Below are 22354 nucleotides of genomic sequence, written 5' to 3' on the forward strand. Positions count from 1 at the left end.
ATAAGCTGATTAAGTGAGCAGCTTTATCCTGGTGGCAGTCAAGCTTCCCGAGTATTATTTCAGACTCTACCACTCAGGCAAGTGGCGGGAATTCCATAATGCAATGGAAAACTAGTCTTTATAAAGGGCTGAGTTTGTCTTTATCGACATAAAAATAAGGACCATGACTTTTTCTGAACCAAATGTTGAGGGAGGCGTGCTATTCCCTGCTAGAGCGGGGGTTACCCTTGTGGGCCCCCATGACGATCATCATGGTTCCCTTTTTGAGGCAATGTTTAAATGGTCGGATGCCCTTCCTGACGCCAACCCTCTTACGACACCCAGGGATATGGTGTACCTATTCTACACCGGGGCACACACCGGCACATTCATCCGAGCAAGCTGGTTCTCAATTTGCTGACCTCGGAAGGATGACAGGCTGAGTCAACCCACCTGGCGTTAATTCAGCGATCGACCGGGATTCAAACCCACGATGCTAGGATCCCATGCCAGCACCATAACTGCTAAGCCAACACCAGGCTTCGTGGGAATGAAGATGAAGTGATGTTTTGTGTGTGTGAGCCCTTCTTCAAAGCAGAGAGATATTGTCACTTTCAAAACAAAACAGTTTTGTGCAGAATGTAATTTGCACCTTCAGGTCATAATGCTGTGAAGTCGTTTGAAACCACACTAAAATTGTTGTATGATACAATTGTGATGCAAGTGTTCAGCAAGCTGATTGGCAAAGCATCTTGGAAATGGAAAGTTAAAAAAAAAAACCGTACAATTTTTGAATTTCATTTATTTATTTGCTGAAGCTTTCTTCACGATGGGAATTGCTATGGCTTGTTTAAATGAGGATTTTTTTTTTTTTTTTGTATACAAGATCGAGGCTCGTGAAAGAGCTAACATCAATCTCAAAAAAGAGATGGACACACAAAACATACAATAAAGGGAGCGGGAGACAAGATGGGGAGAGAGAGGGAAGCACACAAGTACAACAGCAGAGAACAGGGACTATGGAAGATCTGTGGGAGGGAGAGGGCTTGGGGGGAGGAGGCATGGTAAGGCGGGGGGGGGGGGGGGTGGGAAAGGTATAAAACACATGGACACTGCTAGAACTTCCAGGAAAGAAAGAGGTCGGGATTTCAAAAAAAAAAGTGGGTCTGGGATGAATTAACGGGGGTAGAAGAGATCAAGGTTTTGGATGGGGGAAGACAAGAGATGGTGGTGAACAGCTGTTTTAAAGACCTTGAGGGAGGAGTGGGATTGAAGAGAGTGAGGGAGTTTGTTCCAGAGGTGGGAGGAAAGAGGAATGAAAGGGTGAAGGTGAGCAGAGAGTATTGATTTTGGCAGTTTAACCATAAGAGGGGAGCAGGCAGCTCTTGTGCAACCTGTAGGAATATTTGGGGGACAGAGCACAAAGATAGCTGGGGGAGCAAGGCCGGAGAGGAGTCAGTAGAAGACACAAAGACCACCTACCTGCCTGCGGTGAGTGAGTGAGTAAAAGGCCCTCGGAGTTAGCTTCATTGGGGGAGATTCCAATGATTCTGAAAGCTTTGGTTTCAACAGCGTGAAGACGAGCTGTGTGTGAGGCTGGAGCACCGGCCCAGAGGGGAGAACATCTACATCTGCAGATGGAACTGCAGATGTAGATTGTATACCTTGTTGTATACCTTGTCTTGTTACCACGACAGGCATTGAGAAACCAAAGATGATTGAAATGGATCCAGTAAAGAAGTTTTGTTTTGCCATTGTTTGACTGGATTGCCTCTTGACTGATAGGTAAGAAGTGTTCCAAACATAATTGGGGGTGTTAGATAGCGAGAAAAGAAGTGCAGGAATATCCAGAGCAACGTTGTTCCCCATATATACAAAATTGATGCTCATGGAAGAGCTCAAAGCATGTTTGCATGCTTTTCTGTAAGTACTATCTTATCCTGAGGCAGAAACAAGTTTTCTTGATTGGAATAGAAACTGTCTCTAGAATAGGAGTTCTAACTAGTTTACAAAACTTATCATTGACAGGGAACAAAGTTTTGGTGTTTGAGGAAGAGTTCCCAAAAAGCATGCAAATACAAGTATAATAAGCACCTTCAGTTTTTATTATTTATATATTTTTTTGTAAACATATTTGAGGATCGTGGAAGAGCAAGAACACAGAACGGACCAGGACGCAGCATAACAAAAGGAACAGCAGAAGAAAGGGGAAAATAGATAGTGACAGACAAACAATGGGTGCAGGTAACGATGACGGGTAGGAGAGAATGCAACGGGTGGAGAAGATGGATACAGAAGCAAAGTTTTGGTTGTGTTGGGGCTGGTCTAACAGGTGAGAAAAGATTGTTTTGGATGGGGGATTATTTGAGATGTTTGTGAACAGCTGTCTTGAAGACATGGGTGGAATAATGAGATTGAAAAGAGTGTGGAAGGTTGTTCCACAGATAGGGCAAAAAGAGGAATAACAAACGTCGCCGTAAGTATTATGTTTTCAAGTTGTCCGTCTGTGCGTCCATGATAGGTTCTCGTTACCACGATAACTTGAGAATGTCTGAAGGGATCAAAGTCAAACTTGGTACAGGTGTGTATAATGATGTAAAGATGAAATTATTAAATTTTTGGATCACGATGTCAGAGGTCATGTTTGGTAAAAATCCTGTTACCACGATAACTTGTGAATCAGTGATGGGATTTTGACAGAAGATGGTAGAAATATGCATTATGATGCAAATATGAAGCGATTTGATTTTGATTCAGGTCCGGATCCAGATCCATCCTATTAGTGGGATACAAAACATAAACTGTTCAGCCTGTTGGAGGTATGCACTCCACCATATGCCGTTCTAGTTACCTCTGCCACTGAAGGTGGATGGAGGTTATGTTTTCACTCCTGTGTGTCTGTTTGTTTGTTTATCTGTGAAAAGGATTTTTCAAAAAAGTTGGAGACGGATTCTGACGGAATGTAGTGGGGAGGTTGGGTATGTGACACGGACGAAATGATTAGATTTTGGTGAAGATCCGGATCTGGATAAGACAATTTTTTCAAGTGATTCTTCATCATTGAGAGGTAGGGCTAAAACCAATATATAGCACGATATCTAAAAAATGTTCTGGATGGATTCGGACAAAACTTCGTGGATGAGTTGGGTAAGTGACAAGAACAAGCTGATTCTATTTTGGTCCAGATCTGGTACGAATGTAGATCTGGCCTATCAGTGGGATACAAAATGTAAACTGTTCAGCCTGGCAGAGGTATGCTCTCTGCCAAGTACGGTTCTAGTTTTATATATTTTGATTAGATCATACCAAAGACTTAAAATATGGTACGTTCTTCCTCCTTGCTCGACAATCGGCATCTATATAATAATAGCGTAAGGACTCGACTTTTGTTATCCCTTTTACACCGCACCCAGTGGCCCGATGCCCACGGCACTAATGGATTTACGATCTACGAACCGCGGTCTTTGTTTATCACGTACAGCTATACTTGAAAAATCTGAATTAGCCGACGTTGGGGCCCAAAAGCATCCGATTAACTGCCGATACGACGCCATCTTACGACGCCATCGTATTGGCGTCTGCTGGGCGAAGGCGAAGCGAGCCGTCCGCTGATTGGACAGTCGAGTGGTGTGAACATGGGTGGTGTGAACCAAATGGTCTTTTTATTCCCTTGAACATTTTAAATTAGGATATATAAGGAAACGTCTTTATTGTCATTTTAATAAAGTTAAATGGAGTGACGTTGCGATACTCGGGGTGCGTTGCATAAATCCTCGTAACTCAGAGAGGTGTAGCAGGTGGCGAGACGTAAGGAAGCTTAAAGATAACGAGCTGAAAACAGACGAACGATATGTCAATCTCTTTCTACACCGAACGGAAATAAAAGTATGAGAGCGGGAAGGCATGGCCTGAGCACTTCGAGCAGAGAGGACTGATTGGACTTAACTTAAAGAGAAAAAATTGGAGCTTAACGGAAGAAGAAGATCCCATGAACGCTCCCCTATGCCATCCATAATGGTACACTCTATCCATACACCACATCCTCCATTCCGTGGATGGTCCACGGGTTTCGGCTAGTCTATATAATAATAGCGTGAGGACTCGACTTTGTTATGCCTTTTACGCCGCACCCAGTGACCCGATGTCCACGGCACGAATGGATTTATGATCTATGAACCGCGCTCTTTGTTTATCACATACAGCCATACTCGAAAAATCTGAATTAGCTGACGTTGGGGCCCAAAAGCATCCGATTAACTGCCGATACGACGCCATCTTACGACGCCATCGTATTGGCGTCTGCTGGGCGAAGGCGAAGCAAGCCTTCCGCTGATTGGACAGGCGAAGGCGAAGGCGAAGGCAAGTCGTCCACTGAGTGGACAATCCAGAGCATGCATTTGTGCCGGTGTCGGCGATCGTTGTTCATATACGCACTCTTCATTCTCATCTTTCTTCCTAACTCTTACTCGGACAAGCAAATCCCCTATGCCATCCATAATGGTACACTCTATCCATACACCACATCCTCCCTTCCGTGGATGTTCCACGGGTTTCGGCTAGTTTAAAAGGATAGAGCACGGACAAACAACCCTAAGGTTGCAATACTAGTGCATGCTTTAATTAAGCCAGATCGCCTTCTCCTGCATCGAAGTTCCTTGTGAGGGAACATCTTTTTTTTTACAAGTTTTGTGAGGCTGTTGTTTGAGGGAATACAAAGTCAAGGCTTGTGGAATAGCCAGAACAGCTCGTGGAACATGTAGTATGGCTGATAGGTTGCAGGAATTGTGCCTTTGATGATACAAGCATGTCATTTGGCACACAGTCAGCGTATGTCCTGAGAAAGATATTTGGCTATGGGGCCATCGCAGATTTGTCCTTTTTTGAAAAATGGCCGCCATTGTTGTCACAGGACAAATCTGCGATGGCCCTACAGTCATATATCTTCCTTAGGGCATACTCTAACTGTGTGCCAAATGTCGTGCTTGTATCATCAAAGGCACAATTCTACCAAATATTTCACCTATCTGCCGTACTAAAAATTGGGCGCCATTTTTATTGGACACATCTGTGATGACTCTAATAGTCAATATTTAACTGTGTACCAAATACCATGCTTGCATGATTCAAACAACAGTTTATACAAATTAATATACCACGATCCCTGGTGTTGGGCTAGCGGCTAGGGTGCCAGCTTAGGATCCAAGGATCCTGGGTTCGAATCCCGGTCGATCGCTGAATTAACGCCAGGGGGGTTGACTCAGCCTGTCATCCTTCCGAGGTCGGCAAATTGAGTACCAGTACACTGGTAATTCCCTGTTTATCGTAAAAAGGTGACAAACAGGGTTGGCGGCAGGAAGGGCATCCGGCCGTAAAACATTGCTTCAAAAAGGGAACCAAAAAACAACAACAACCACGGTCCCCGAAAAGGCCAACCCCCGCTTTGCGGGGAAAAATGGCCTCTAAACGGTGGTTTATACCATATACCATAATATACCATATAAATGACGGCCATTTTAAAAACATTGTTGTCACAGGACAAATATATGATAACCCTATAGTTAGGGGTCTTTAATTATGTGCCAAATGTCAAGCTTGTATGACCACAACAACAGTTTACACACAGTAATGTACCAAATATATGTAAAATAAGCAATGGAGGCCATTTTGAAAAATGGCCGCCATTGTTGTGACAGGACAAATCTGTGATGGCCCTATAGCCAAATATAGGGAAAACAACCATACATCACAACCATACATCTTCCTTAGGGCATACTCTAACTGTGTGCCAACCCTCGTGCTTGTATCATCAAAGTCACAATTCTCCCAAATATTTCACATATCTGCCGTACTAATGGTGAAAATATGATATGTAAAAATAGGCAAGAGTAGGAACAGAGATGTAATAATGAGGTGTATGTCAATGTGGGACTTGTCTCAATCTTGCTTATCCCAAAACGACAAGGGCAAGAATACTGCTTTAGCAGAAGGAAATTAATGAATGTGCATGTTTTTAGAAATTTTGATTGTGACAATGATGAAAACTGTGAAATTTTTGCAGATCACATCATGAAAGTAAAGGTGGAGCCAGATCTCATGGATGGTTTTGAATCTGAAGGTATGCATTTCTTCAAAAGCATTTTGCATGCTTTCTTTTAACTTTGTAGTTTTATTATAAGGGCTGAGCTTGTAAAAAGTTTTACAGGTCTTTTTTTTTTGAAAAGGGATTTATTTTTTCTTTTCATCAAGACTAGAATATAAGACCCATCACTTCACTGACGGAAATACCAATCTTTGCTGCAATGGCTAATCTATGGGGGAAGAAAAAAAAAAAGGATACCTGGGAGATCGTGCTCTCCGTGCAGGGATAACCATCGTCACGTGACGGAAAGTAAAAAAAAAACCATGTACCCATAAAAAAATTTTTTTTTTTTTTTTTTTTTTAATTCAAATCATATATCTTTTTTTGGCTCACAAACACTCCCGGGGGTTACTCAAATCCACAGTAGTTAGATTTATTGAAATCTGTTAATCCATTCTCAAGTTATAACATGACAAACAGACAGACACAGCTCCTTTTATAATATAGATAGATTGTACAGGGGTCCTCGCTAAAAGTCTCCCTGCTAACCGTCGTTTCGCATACAAGTCCACAAGTTACTTAGGAAGCTTGTCATTGTACATTCAACAATTCCCCGCACCAGTTCTGTTGGACCAGTTACCAGGCGTCCCACCCCACAATGCTTTGCGTACCAGCTTCCCAGCGTTCCACCCCACAAGGCACGACGTTCTCTTCCCCTCAGACTCTATCTCACACTGTGTGTTGTTGGACATAACGCCTCCACTTACAGTACAGTACAGTACTGTATTTTTATATTGTGTTCTTTACTGCAGTAGTTGTTGAACAATGAGTAGTAAACAAATTCCTTCAAATGGTCACGAAAAGGGTGAACTTGCACGTAAGCGGCAACGCAGTAGTGTAACTTTGGATGAGACATAGTGAAACGAAATAAGAATGGTGAACGACCAGCCAATATCACTCGCTATCTTGGTTTTCTGCCGACGACTGTTGAAACTATTTTAAAGAACGCTGCCGAGAGCCATGTAGACAGCATGGCATGACGCGTAGCATGCAAGACGTGCTGTTCGGGTAACGCGGCCCGTGCTGCAGGCATGTGCAGGTGACATCCATTTGCACCCGTCTTTGGAAATGTTTTGTTTGGTTGGTTTGGGATATCTTCTCTAGCTTGCTGTCTTTGTGTTTGCATACACATTGGATTATGTAGTCTGTTGAACTTTTCATGTATTCAGCCAGTCTGACAGTTGTCATTCTGTGCACTTGGTTGAGTTCCATCAGGCTGCGACGACCTTCTTTTCGCCTCGGCAGGTACATTCTCGGGATGCACTGATTTTTTTTTCCTTGTTTTGGTATCTAGTTTGTTGATTTCCATTTGTGGCCAGTTTATTATTCTGCAACTATATTGGAATACTGGTTTTGTTAGTTGGTTGTGTGTGTGTGTGTCCGTGTGTCCAAAAGGTTAATGCTTTCGTACGATGCCCAATAGGCAAGGCTTATGCAACTGCTTAGCCAGCAGAGCCTTTTTTATTATTTAAATTTCTTGGCTGCTCCCAGAACTTCTTTTTGTACCACAAACAGGCTAATGTGTGGCAGGCATTTTCTATAGTGAGGGTGCATGCAGCAATAGCTGATGTGGCACTTGCTTCTTGGTACCCACTGCAATGATAGGGCTGATCTCGACTTCATGTCTTGCAGGGTTAGACCAGTTCTCTCCAGGGGACTAGTGTGAGTTACTCCTATTGAGGAGTGGTCCAACAGTATGACTGTGTATTCTGGCTCTTCGGGGTTAGGATGTGTGTGTTTGATTGACCATGTACTTCAGCTTTTGTGCTGAGGTACATTGTCGGGACATGGTACAATTGGTACAGTCTTGTTGGACTGTGTACTTTGGCTGTGGGGTCAAGGCGCATTTTCGAAGCTGTTTTGAAATGGTTTTTTTTTTTTTGTAGAAGGCGAGTGTCAACAAGCCTGGAACACGTGTCCGTGGATGTTTCCCCTCCGATGTGGACTGGTCTATAAAATTTAAAATTTAATTATCTTCCTGGTATTGGTTGGGGTACAGTCCTATGGGGATGTAGGAGCTGTAGTTCTGCTAAACGTATGCCTAATAGGCAGCATCTATGCAACCGTTTCGCCAGCAGAGCCTTTTTTTTTTTTAGCTCACCTGGAACAAAAATTGTTTCTCGGCAGGTACATTCTCGATGTAGACAAGAAGAATTGCATTTGTGCGGTGTCCGTCAGTGAGTGCATTTGTGCTGTGTCCGTCAGTGAGTGCATTTGTGCGGTTTCCGTCAGTCAGGCTGTATGTAAATTCTCAGAACTTCTTCTCCGAAGCTACACACAGAATTTCGTTTCTGAGAATGGAGGGTAGACCACCTTCTCCCACCATCCCCAAAATAGGTATTTGCTTTCTTCTCAGAAACTACACACATTATTTCGATGAAACTTGACCACAACCTTCATCACCCGTAATGGACTAAAGTTTGTTCACTGCATTCAAAATATCTGGGGTTTGCCCCCAAAAATAGGTATTTACTTTCTTTACTGTTGCATATTTTGTAGGTCATCCATGCCTACCAGTCGTTCTCTGGTTCTACCAGGTGACCCCATGAGCATTGCCCCTATTTTTTAATTAAAAAAAAATCATAAATATATATATTTATATATATACAGTCACGTGAAAAAGTAAGTACACCCCATGTAAAGTTTTGACTTTTTCAACATATTTCAACATACAGCTATTTCATCTTCATTTCAACAATATTGATAGATAAAGGTGATATAATATAACAAATATCATGAAACATTTACATTTTGTAGTCCATTGTATAATTTAAATAAACATAAATGCAAATTTTGCATGTGGAAAAAGTAAGTACACCCCTACATTTATCACTACTTCAAATACCTAAAATTAGAATCAGGTGCACCAGCTCAGGTGCAAATGATTGGAACATCGTTAGAGAGGATCTTGGAGGAACCTGTCTTATTTAAACCTCAGACATTTAGTTTGGTTAGCTCTTTGTTGTTGAAGTATGCGGCGTCACCATGCCTAGATCAAAAGAGCTCTCTGAGGCCTTCAGAAAGAAGGTTATAGATGCCTACGAGTCTCGGAGGGGATTTAAAAAGATCTCCAAACAATTTTAAAACAATAATTTGACTGTCTGGAAGATCATCGACAAGTGGAGAAGATTCCAAACAACTACCAACTTGTTCAGGCCAGGCCGCCCCAGCAAGTTCAGCCCGAGAGCAGACCGCAAGATGCTGAAAGAAGTCTCGAAGAACCCCAGAATGTCATCACAGGACCTACAGGTTTGCCGTCAACAACCAACACACCAACCCAGTTCCAATTTAAAAACATGCTGCAAAGTCTCTCTCTTTCACACAAACACACACACACACACACTGCACAAAATATAGCCGACATGCACGTTTGGCACCAAAGGCTTGGCCTGCGGGTGGGTGTGGGGGGGGGGGGGGGCACAATAACTCATTTGGGTGGGCATGGCCCGCGAATGCCCCCCCCCCCATGACGCAGACCCTGCTTACGGCGTCGCAACGAGGCACAGCCCTCTGGCTTTGACGAGCCCTCTGACGTTGAGCGCTTCTCTGGTGCTTCAGCTGACGCAATCCTGGACGAGTTAGAGGCACGTAGGGGTGGTCAATAAGACTCCACCCAAGCCTCGGAACCTACCCAACCACCTAAGCCCCTCATCGTTCCCAAATAGGTAAATAAAATGGTAAAAAAGTGCTTTTTTTACCATTTTATTTTTATTTACATATTGTGATTCTTGTTTTAATGTTTCTTTTTATGTTAATGTTTCTTTATATGGTAGAAACACTTGGTAAAAAAGTGGCAAAAATAGGTTAAATATGTGGTCAACTTGGGGGTCCTGGCACCAATTAGAATTATTACCATACGTTCTTCAGTTCGGCTATCGGCTATCGCGATTTCGGCTAACGCGCACCGATAGCGGCACCAATTAGGCGCGATAGCCGAGGGTTGAGTGTACAGAAAATAATATAAGGGTTTATTGGGAAAAGCAAGGACAGGAAAAGCACCGCCGGTAATACACATCCTAAATCGGGATCCCGCACACCGACTTCAGAAACAAAACGAGGGATTATGAATTACGAAAGAAACACGTCTTTTGTGCAAAATGTACACGGAGCTCGGGCTTATCTGTCTCGTCGTCTTCCTTGGCTGCTGTCCAACACCGCTCCACCCGGCCCGACCGCACACCACGAGGTCCTTCACTCCAAGTCCCACAAGGCCTCACTCCAAGCGCCACGTGTCCCACGCAGGCTAGCGGCTCCACACGAGGTCGACTCGGACCAAAGTCCTGCCGCGTCTCAAACCCAACTGCTCAAAACGGACTCGGGCTCTGCACTGCAGTGCCAGGAATCCAACTGCTCAGGATCAACTGCCAACTCTGCCCGTGCGCACCTCAAACGAACTGCCTGGCGTTCTTTGATCTGACCTTCTCAACTGCGCAATGGCGTTCGGCAACTCGCAATTTCCAACTCTCTCTCAACTGCGCAATGGCATTCGGCAACTAACTCGTACGAACTGTACTCGTATCGACTCTCGATCACGGTCTCTCTGAAACTGGCGCTCTGCCCTCGTTATAGCCTCAGCCTGTGACGTCAGCCCTGGCATGCTGCCAGCCAATCAGAGCCTCCACCGAATCGCCGGCACGCCCACTGCGCCACTCCCACTCTCGTCCTCTGTTCCTTGTGTTATAGCACGTGCTACGCGAGGTGGATCGGCCTCTCGGAGGTGTAAATGGCGGCGGCCATTATCGGCGGTGTCCTGGCCTGCTTTCTTCCGAGGTCATGTCGGGGGGGGGGAGGGGGAAGGGCGTTATTAGTGTTGTACGAAGGGATCCTAACCAAGTGTCTATGTGGTCTGCAGTGCCAAAAGGGACAAAGGTTTGGCTAAACCAGGTGAGACAAACAAGGGCTCTACTCATTAATCCCTACACTACTTAACACACGAATCTCCTGGTAGATTCACAATCGTACATCTTCGCCGACAAAACGCCGACACATGACTTATTATAGGAAGAGTTCCTTACCACGACATCTTGAAGCATGGTACCTACTCAGATCTACTCTGCTCTCCATATATCACTATCCAAATTCATAACTATATATATATATATATATAACTATCGCTAAACCTTAAAGAACACTAAAAACACATTTTAGTCATATTTTTAAATGAGTAATGAACACAATTAATAAATGAATTTGTAAAGAATAATAAACAAAATTAATAAGATTATGTTATTCACCTTATGTTATTGTTATTTATGTTATTTATGTTATGATGTTATTCACCATTCACCTTATGTTATCCACTTCCGTTGATGGGTTTTGGCACGGAGGGGACACGGAAGTGTGGCCTTGGTGGTGCTTTGACCCTTGACGTGTGCTGCGCCCGCTGGGGTGCTCATTACGTTGTCCGGTTCTGCATTGAGGAATATACTGGCTTTGAAATAATCCCATCTCCTGGACCTTTTTGTATGCGGCAAAGGGAGACATCAAAGTCCTTTCCAAGGGTATGGTGCTGACCGGGCCGCCGTGGTGCTGACCGGGCAAACGTGGTGTGGTGCTGACCGGGCCACCGTGGTGCTGACCGGGCCGCCGTGGTGCTGACTGGGCAAATGTGGCGTGGTGCTGACGGGGCCCCCGCAGCCGTGATGCTGACGGGGCCCCCGCAGCCGTGATGCTGACGGGGCCCCCGCAGCCGTGATGCTGACGGGGCCCCCGCAGCCGTGATGCCCCCTCACCCCCCTCACCCCCCTCCTCCCCCCCACCCCCCCCAGAATTTCCATGTTTTAAACGTTTCCCAGTGTGTACCCTGGATTAGAATAGGTACACCGTATCCCTGCATGTCGTAAGAGGCGACTAAGAGGGTTGGCGTCAGGAAGGGCATCCGGCCATAAAAAAAAACAAAAAAACATTGCCTCAAAAAGAGAACCATGACAATTACAACTACATATGGGCAGGGTACAGCCCGAAGTGGAGATCGGTTTCTGAGGTTTGGGACGTGGAATGTAGGGACACTGACAGGGAGATCAGGAGAAGTGGTGGAAGTATTGGTCAGAAGAATAGTGGACATATGTTGTGTGCAAGAGACGAGATGGAAGGGAAGTGGTGTGAGAATGGTGAAGGGTAGGCAGGGACAGAAATACAAGTTTGTGTGGCAAGGGTGCCTGGAGGGCATGAATGGTGTTGGTGTCCTGTTTTCTGAGGAGTTTGTAGACAGTGAGGTGAGTGTGATGAGAGTGAGTGATAGGTTGATGATGGTGAAAATGATGATTGGAAAGCTCTTGGTGAACGTCATCTCGGGATATGCTCCGCAGGTCGGTCGGAGCGATGAAGAGAAGGACAGGTTCTGGTGTGCGATAGAGAAGCTGATGGAAAACGTGAAAGATGAGGAAGTTGTTGTGGTAGGAGGAGACCTAAATGGACATGTGGGAAGGAGTATGGATGGTTTTGAGGGAGTTCATGGGGGTTACGGATATGGTGTGAGAAATGGAGAAGGTGAAAGGATTTTGGAGTTTGCTGATTGAGCTGATTTGTTGATTTGTAATACTCAGTTCCAGAAAGAGGATAATAATCTTGTTACATACACGTCAGGTGGGTCGACGACAACCGTTGACTACCTGATGGTGCGTAGGCGAGATAGGGGGCACCTCCGGGACACAAATGTGATCCCGGGGGAGGAGGCTGTTTCACAGCACCACTTGGTTGTCTGCGACATAAGGGTGAAAGGTGCGAGGAGAGCTCGGCGGGTGAAGTACCAACCGAGAATGAAGGTGTGGAGGTTGAAAGAGGTGACAGTAAGGGAGGCATTAAAAGAGAGGCTGAGTAGGGTCGAGGATGATGTGGTTGAGCTTGAAAGTGGTTGGATGTCAATGAAAGATAGTCTGTTGGGAGCCGTTGGTGAGGTATGTGGATGGACAAAAGGACCTGGTGGGATGATGAAGTTGGAAAGAGGATTGACGAGAAGAGGAAGAAGTTCAAGGAGTGGCAGAAGGCGAAGGGTACGGGAGCAGAAACAGCAGAGCATGAAAGTTATAAGGCAGCCAAGAAGGCTGCAAAGAAAGAGATAGCAAAGGCGCAGGAGGCATGTAGGAAAATGTTCGGAGAATTCTTGGATTCGGAAGAGGGTCAGAGAGCAGTATTCAGGATTGCAAAGCAGATAGCGAAAGAGAGGTGTGATGTGATAGGGGTGAGTTGCTTGAAGGATGAAGTGGGACAAATCATTGTGGACCCAGATGGAATTAAAGGAAGATGGAAAAGATATATGGAAATGCTGTTGAATACAGAGAATGAATGGGATGGCAACATAGAGAGTAACCCAGTTTTAGGACCGGCAGAGAAGATAACTGAGAAGGAAGTTGAGGAAGCGATAAAAGCAATGAAGAGTAGAAAAGCGGGAGGGCCGACGGGAGTTGTGGGAGATATGTTGAAGGCAGCGGGAAGTTGGGGTGTGAAGAGAATGACAGAGATCTGTAATCTGGCGGTGAAAGAAGGCCACATTCCAGTGGATTGGGAACTGAGTACCCTCGTCCCTCTATATAAGGGGAAAGGTGACCCTCTAGAGTGTGGCTCGTACCGAGCGATAAAGTTATTGGAGCATGGAATGAAGGTATTGGAAAGGGTGTTGGAGAGGATAACGAAGAAAGTGAAGATCGACGAAATGCAGTTTGGATTTATGCCAGGAAGAGGAACGACAGACGCGCTTTTTATTGTGAGGCAGTTGTAGGAGAAGTACATGGAGAAGAGGAAGAAGTTGTTTCTTGGGTTTGTTGATCTGGAGAAAGCATTCGATAGGATTCCACGCAAATTATTGACATGGGCAATGAGGAAGTTAGGAGTGGAGGAATGGTTGATCAGAGTAGTGATGGCAATGTACAAAAGAGCGCGCACAGCTGTAAGGATGAAGGATGGGAACAGTGGTGAGTTTCAGGTGAAGGTGGGAGTGCATCAGGGGTCGGTACCAAGTCCACTACTATTTGTAGCTGTGATGGAGGTGCTGGCTCAGAACGTAAAGGAGGGTTTACCGTGGGAGTTGTTGTATGCAGATGATCTGGTGTTGATTGCGGAAAGTATGGATGGACTGAAGGAAAAGATGAACAAGTGGAAGGAATGTATGGAGACAAAAGGTCTGAAGGTGAATATCGGAAAGACGAAGGTGATGGCAAGTGGTAAAGCATGTGGTGAGGTGGAAAGAACTGGGAAGTGGCCCTGTGCTGTGTGCAGGAAGGTTGTCGGAGTGAACTCCATTCAATGTACAATGTGCGCTGAGTGGGTTCATCAAAAATGTATTGGTCTGAGAGGGTCATTAAACAGTGTGGCAGCTACATTCAAATGTAAGGTGTGCACAGAGGGAGCTGCACATGGAGGAAATGTTGAGTTGGATCTTGGAGACGGCGTGAAGCTGGAAGGTGTGAAAACATTTTGCTACCTCGGAGACATGCTGAATGGAGAAGCTGGATCAGACTCGGCAACGGTTGCTGAAGTGAGATGTGCATGGAAGAAGTTTCGGGAACTGAGTGGCGTGCTGATGAGGAGGGGAGTGTCGTTGAAGCTGAAGGGAAAGGTGTGTGCTGCATGTGTGAGAAGTGTTGTGATTTATGGGAGCGAGACATGGGTAATGAACATAGAGCAGCAACGGAGGTTGGAAAGGGTGGAAATACGAATGGTTCGATGGATGTGCGGAGTATCGTTGAGTGAGAGGAAGACAAATGATGAATTGCGAAAAATGATGGGAATAGAGCCTGTAATTGATGCTGTGAAGAGGAACAGGTTGAGATGGTTTGGTCATGTGTTGAGGAAGGATGAAAGTGACTGGTTGAGAAGAGTGATGGAAATGAATGTAGAAGGAAGTAGAGGACGGGGAAGACCGAGAATGACTTGGCTAAAGATGGTGGAAGAAGAAATGCGGGCAAGGGGGTTAACATGGAGAGATGCAGAAAATAGGGCAAGATGGAGAAGATTGTCATGGGGACCGCAAGGCTAACCCCCGCTCTAGCAGGGAAAATGGCCTTAAAATGCATGTTGTTGTTGTATTCACCTTAAACATGGCGTAACTTCTGAACACAAACACACATTTTAGCAGTCTTAGCCGGCGGCGCTTTTTCAGTGACGTATGCGAGAATACGTTCCCTATCATGAATGATGGTCGATACCGTCGACTGTGGCAGCCCTAAGGCATAGACCTTATCGCGAATCGGTAAATATCAACAGAGGGCGCTCCACCGCAAAGCATGATGGGATCGAAAAGGGGGCAAACGTAAACACGAACCCAGAAGAGGAAGCGTCTATCTACGATCGACGCTGTGTTTACGGAAAGGAAGATGGCTAATGTGAAAGAAATTCAGCGTTTTTTGGCATTAAAATCCAGCGATTTAAAGAAATATTTGAGGGAAAGGGGGGGTTCCCATTGGAGAAGAGAAACAACCTGCTTATGCAAGAACAGTTCCTGAATGTTGAAACCTCGATCGGCCATACACATATCGCTGGGCTGGAACTTGTCTACAATGTTCGTCATCTTTACAATTTTTTTGTCCGACGTGTTTCCTCCTGTAGGTTTGGAAATGTATGAAATTGTTCCACTAGGTGTAATACCAACAAGGCACTTGAGAGTAGGTCTTGACTTATATTGGCTGTACACTTGCGAACAAAACTTGGGAGACGGTGCTTTGTCCTAATCCAAAGCGAAATGCGAGGTCCTCCTCGTGAAGATTAAGCCGAAGCTTCATGAGTGTCATGAGTAGTTGATCCTCTAAAGATTGAGATCGCTTAACTCCGAGTTTTGTAGTATTGTTTATTTGCCAGGTCTTGTCTTCCATTTATAATTTCCCCTCATAATAATGAAGGTTCTGTGCATGAGGGGATACTTCTGCTAATAACCACTTAAACAGGTCATGACTAGGTAAACCTGTATAAAGTTTCACAAGTTCATCACAGTTTGCTATGTCCGAAACAGTAAGCTTCTTGTTACATACTGCAATGGCGGCTTTCAGTTTTAATAATAATAATAATTAATCATTCATTTATTTTGTATAGCGCTTTTCCATTAGCTCAAAGGCGCTTTGACAGAGTGGAAAACATAATGCATAACAATACATGAAAACAACAATTGCAAAAAGACAAGAATCAATCGGGAAATATTTAAAGCAAAAGGAGGGAGAAGGGGAAGAGATAGTCAGGGGTTAAATGCTGTGGGTTGAATGTTGAATGCAGTGTTGAACAGGTGGGTCTTTAGTGATGTTTTGAATGTGGTGAGTGAGGAGGAGTCTCTGATGGTGTGAGGTAGTGAGTTCCAGAGGATGGGAGCAGCGATGGAGAAGGCCCTGTCCCCCCAGGATCTGAATTTGGTCTGGATGGAGGGGGTCAGGAGGTTGGTACCAGCAGAGCGGAGGTTGCGGGTGGGAGTGTGTCTGGAGAGGAGGTCAGCCAGGTAGGATGGGGCCAGGTTATGGAGGGCTTTGTATGTCAAGAGGAGGATTTTGTACTGGATTCTCTGGGGGATGGGGAGCCAGTGAAGCTTGTAAAGGACGGGGGTGATGTGGTCACGGGTCCGGGAATGGGTGAGTAGACGGGCAGCGGAGTTCTGAATGTATTGGAGTTTATTGGTGATTTTTGAGGGTGAACCATAGAGGAGGCTATTGCAGTAGTCCAGACGGGAGGTGATGAAGGTTTGCGACGGTGTCCTTGGCTTGCAAATACTGGCTCATGAGCTGATCACAGTTCACAGTTAATTTGTTGATTTGTCACAGTAAAAAAGTCCTAAAAGTAGTTTAAAGTGGTAAGGATCACGTAGTGTGTCAATGTAAACAAGCAGTCTGTCAAAGTGACAGCGACCGCCAGCGGCGCTATTGCCCCTTTTCCGATCCCATGACGCATTGCGGTTCCGATTCGCGATAAGGTCTACGTGCTATCACCGACACTTTTTCACCTTTTTCATACCTTTTAATCAGATTTAACTTATCTTCGATCATAACCACATTACGCTTGGAAACACGAGCACTATCCTTCTTAGGACCCATGGCTAACACAGACACAGTAAAGGAATACTGTACGTCGCCTCTGTTTTGAATGACATCCAGCAGCTACGCGTACGTACAGTATACTGTACGTACATTTTTTTTAAAATTTTTAATGTGCTTTTTATTGTATTTTAAATTGTTTTTTTTAGCTTCTTTTATTGTTAATTTATGTACTATTTTATTTATTTTAAATATATTTTTAAGGAAAAATTAATTTTTTTCACGTCCGTAGGAGTGACATAAAGTCGCACATAATGACATTCGCTGAACTGAAATTTACTCTAGAAGAGTGACGTAAAGTCGGATTTGACGTAGGTCAAAATGGCGTAAAACGGGGTATGACTGTACAACCATTATTCAATCGTAATGTTAAATCGTTAAACGTTAATAGTGTTTATCGTTTTGTTAAAGTATCAATTGATGATTGGAATTGAGTGAATACAATTACGATTTTGAATTCGTAATTGTATTCACCCAACCGTACGGAACTTCACATCAGGATTTGAATATTTGTTTATGTCACGAATGTTGTTAAAAGTTTGTTTTTTATATTAATGTTATTTCATTTGTGATTGGCGTTATGCTGTTTGGAATGAAAAAAGAGATATCAAGTTCAAGGGAATGATGAAATGCTGTGATGGTTTCTACTTTCTAAACGTGAATTCGCGGATCGCCATATGCAGATTCGCCATTGACTGGGTATGGAACAAACGTACCTGTTTGTTTGCCAACGGGTACGTTTTTCATGGATGTCCTTCACGAACTTGCTGTCCATGTCTGATGTGCGACTGAAGGTGCTGCAGGAATGTGGAATTTATTGGTTTCATGCTAACATTCGCCGTTTCTGCATTGCTTGTTTGATTCTGGCCTCCCACCCATGCATAGCACGGGTACCTCACTAGTTATTAAAATTGTTGGTTGGGGGCTTTACCTAAATGCTTTTGAATGACAGTTGTAAATTGCAAGGCTTTATTCTTCTCAAGTAGAATTTCGAAATTTTCTCAGATTTATTCAGTTAATTTGTTTAACCAACTTTTGCTTGAATTTGGAGCAGAAACTGTGCAAGGATGTTTTTTCTTCTTTTTGTTTTTCTTCTCGTAGGACTTGATGTGAAGGTGGAACCTGCGCTTGGAGATGGTCCTTCTAATGAAGGTAAAGAAAGATGTGAATGAACAATCATTGCTTAGAGTGAAGAGATTTTTCTGAATGATTTATTTCCATCAATTTAAAGAACCTTGATTATTTGTGTGCTTATTAAGCCACTCCCAAATAAATCTTTATATTTTCAAGACGTGGTATGGTGTGGTATGACAGGGGGTGGTGGACAGATATTTACCAGCATCTGAACATGTTTTGGTATATTCTAATGGCTTTGCTGGTTTGGGTATTGTTGGCTTGTTGATGGCATGTAACCCAATAATGAAGAGAATATTTTACCAAGTAAAGATGAGTGGACTTCCTTTAAAATGGTCTTTTCGAAGAGTTTTGATAACATAATTGCAAGATAAAGTTCAATTCATGGTTTCCTTTTTGAAAATCTTTTTACTTATCTTGTAAATCTCATCTAAAATAGTTTTCGAGGGAACATACTGTATGTAGTAACTTTGCTGTAGTTCATTATAGAAGAGGGATTGTGGATATTATAGAATAGTGATTTTGAAGGAAATGAATGAATAATGTCGTTCTTCCAAGGTTGCAAACAATGCCTTTTGAGATCTCATAAGTGACAAAAAGAGATCGATATGCATAAAGTTTGAGATTGGTGTGAAAGGAAGTGTCAACTTGTGGAGGTGGGTGGAGCAAATTGATGAACGGCATCAAGGTTTTAGTTTCGTTTGGGAAAGCAGGTACTTTCTCGGAACACAACAGAAACCTTGAAGGTACTTTTTTATTTTTGCTTTGTCTGCTTTGTCCTGAAACCTATTTAATTGATTTATTTATGGGGTTTGTGTGTCAATGTATTGGCTGAATCGGAAGTGTTCAGTCACCTTCCGTTTTTGAAACTGTTCAGTAAGCCTGCTTGCAATTGGACATTGTGGAATGACACAATCATGTGTTCATGACTGATTTACCAATCCAAGTGGGTGTTAGCAAAGTTGAACACACACTCTTCCCAGATTAAACATCATACAAACTTAACTTGTGGTCATCAGTAAAATATTTGACAGCAATGCCACATAAAAAGTGTGCAAGGAACATGCCGCATTCTGAGGTATATTTCTTGTGTGTGTGTGTGTGTGTGTGTGTGTGTGTGTGTGTGTGTGTGTGTGTGTGTGTGTGTGTGTGTGTGTGTGTGTGTGTGTGTGTGTGTGTGTGTGTGTGTGTGTGTGTGTGTGTGTGTGTGTGTGTGTGTGTGTGTGTGTGTGTGTGTGTGTGTGTGTTTGTGTGTGTTTGTGTGTGTTTGTCGCACTACTCCTCCTACAGTTCTGGGCAGATTACATCCTCACTTGCGACATCAGCATGACCCCAATTAATGTATAGGGGTGGTTTTATCTTTGTGTGTGGGGGAGGTGTGTGTGGGGGAGGGGAATGCAAATTCTCTATGTAAATGTTCAATGTATCGTGTAGCACCACCTCCTGGTGGGAGAGGGTATTGCAAGTCTCCACCCTTTACAGTACAGTATTCCTGTCCCCACGTTTTCCAGTGCAGTGATGAGTTTTGAATTACGCAGCAAGAGGTAATTGCATGTTTGAATGAAGATAACAACATAACCCCCCTGGCCACTTCCGTAGGGAGTGGGCCCTTCTAGTGTATTTTAATGCAGTTGCTCAAAGTGCTACAGGCTGCTTCTTTTCCACATTGTGTATGAATGAAAATGAATGAATGATCGTTTTAAGACCATTTTTCTCTGCTAGAGCGGGGGTTAGCCTTGCGGGCCCCATGACAATCATGGTTCCCTGTTTGAGGCAATGTTTTTATGGCCGGATGCCCTTCCTGACGCCAACCCTTGGTCACGCTATTACGATGCGCAGGGATAAGGTGTACCTATTCTAAATCGGGGTACACACCATGATCATTCATCCCAGCAAACTGGTACTCAATTTGCCGACCTCGGAAGGATGACAGGCTAAGTCAACCCCCCTGGCGTTAATTCAGCTTTTCGTTGGCTTTACCATATTGTGTATGATCAAATAAACTAAACTTATTGAAAAAATAAAGTTTAAAAATTGTGAAAATGTATGGTTGGATTAATTGTGTTAATTGACTATAACATCTGCAACATTATATGCATACCTTGCTGTCAAAAGAGAATATATTCTGAAAGTTGTCATATAGTTGTAAGATTTATTGTAGGCTATTGGACAATAACAGTTACTGTCTGGAAATTTTCTCAATTGTCTGAAATTTGTGACAACCTTCAGAACATGGCTAAGTCAACCCCCCTGGCGTTAATTCAGCTTTTCGTTGGCTTTACCATATTGTGTATGATCAAATAAACTAAACTTATTGAAAAAATAAAGTTTAATTGGGTTTGTTGTGATTTTCAAGTTAGCAATCCGGTTCAGGATGATGGAGGAGGGATGGAATGAATGTGAAATACGTGGGGACAGGAATACTGTACTGTAAAGGGTGGAGACTTGCAATACCCTCTCCCACCAGGAGGTGGTGCTACACGATACATTGAACATTTACATAGAGAATTTGCATTCCCCTCCCCCACACACACCTCCCCCACACACAAAGATAAAACCACCCCTATACATCACTCTCCCCCCGTTGGTATTTTTGTGCATATAAGATTGTTCATAGTTCTGTTTAAATATTTTTAAATATGTTTAACCTTTCCCCTTCTGTTTTTTATTCAGTGGTATATTACAACACGCTGTTTTTCTTCCTATTTAAAAGGCTTTTCTCAATTTCCTCTCCAACTCATTCCACTTCAAAAAAATGAAATTCAATATCTTATACGTCTCCCTCACTACATGGTCTAAATTCACATTCATTCCATCCCTCCTCCATCATCCTGAACCGGATTGCTAACTTGAAAATCACAACAAACCCAATTTGTTATCAATGTTCGTCTTTCATTAATCATCCACTTTCTAAACTCCCCTCTTGCCCCTCCCATCCAAATCCCCCCCCTTGCACCTACACTCCGAAACTTCCCCCTTGCCCCTCCACTCTTAAACTCCCCCCTTGCCCCTCCACTCCTGAACTCCCCCCTTGCCCTTCCCCTCCTAAACTTCCCCTTTGCCCCTCCCCTCCTAATCCCCCCCCTTGCCCCTCCACTCCTGATCTCCCCCCTTTCCCCTTCCCTCCAAAACTCCCCCCTTGCCCCTCCCCTCCTAAACTCCCCCCTCACTCCTGCCCTTCAAAACTCCCCCCCAATCCCTCCCATTCAATTCTCCCCCCATACCATTCCTCTCCAATTCTCTCTCCGCCCCCCTCCTCCTCCAAGCTGCCTCCTCCCCACTTCGTCTCCCTTCTATCTCATACCTCCACCCCCCCAAACCTTCTACTTTCCTCTGCCCCCCCTCAAACAACCCCTCACTGTGCCGCATCCCTTCACCAGCAAACCTTTCATCCTCCTCATCCTTCCCTTTCTTGGAACTCTTCTGCAACATCTGAAACACTATCAACTGCTCTCCCTACCTCCCCCTCTCATCCTTCATCTTACCCTACTCCTCCCCTCCCCTGTCCTGTACCCGATGCTCCCCCTCTCTCTTCATTAACGGTATGGACCTCAAACATCCGGGGCCTTCGCTCAAACCTGACTGATCTCTCCATACAGGTTGCTTCTGACAATCCAGACTTGATCTGCTTAACAGAGACTTTCCTCCTTCAAGATGTCTCTGATTCCTTAATATCTCTTCCTGGTTACTCCCTCCTCCGGTATGATAGACCTGAGCCTCGGCCTGGTGGTGGGGTGGCTATCTTTGTCAAAAACTCTCTTCCTCACTCTCCTTGCACTGCTCTCTTTCCTCCTCACCCGCAGGAGTACCTCTGGTTACGGCTTCCTCTCCGCTCCCACCTTTTGTTCATATGTGTTCTGTACCGTCCCCCAAACAGTGATGACTCCATCTACATTTCAATGTCTGACAACATGGACCAACTTCTATCCACTCATCCCAACTCTCTCTTCCTCATATGTGGTGACTTCAACTGTCATCATGCCACCTGGTTGGGTGTGGGTTCCTCTCTCACTAGTCATGGCACCTCAGCAAAGGACTTCTGTGACTCACTGGGATTGACACAATCTGTCAATTTCCCGACCCGGATCTCAGCCAA

The 22354-nt window shown here is 44.2% G+C and overlaps 1 protein-coding gene across 6 annotated transcripts in view; it reads left to right on the top strand.

The window, feature by feature from the left end:
• Nucleotides 1-22354, top strand: part of LOC137413669 (uncharacterized) — a 108937-nt gene that overhangs the window by 14371 nt on the left and 72212 nt on the right. For all 6 annotated transcript variants that reach the window (XM_078765952.1, XM_068099107.2, XM_078765957.1 and 3 more), the window contains exons 2-3: nt 6038-6094; nt 18226-18276. In XM_078765952.1, the coding sequence (XP_078622078.1) occupies nt 6038-6094; nt 18226-18276 (108 nt within the window). The remainder of the gene's footprint in view (nt 1-6037; nt 6095-18225; nt 18277-22354) is intronic.

The sequence above is a fragment of the Myxine glutinosa genome, chromosome 1 (assembly GCF_964187855.1).
Source record: "Myxine glutinosa chromosome 1, kmMyxGlut1.1, whole genome shotgun sequence".
NCBI lineage: Eukaryota > Metazoa > Chordata > Myxini > Myxiniformes > Myxinidae > Myxine > Myxine glutinosa.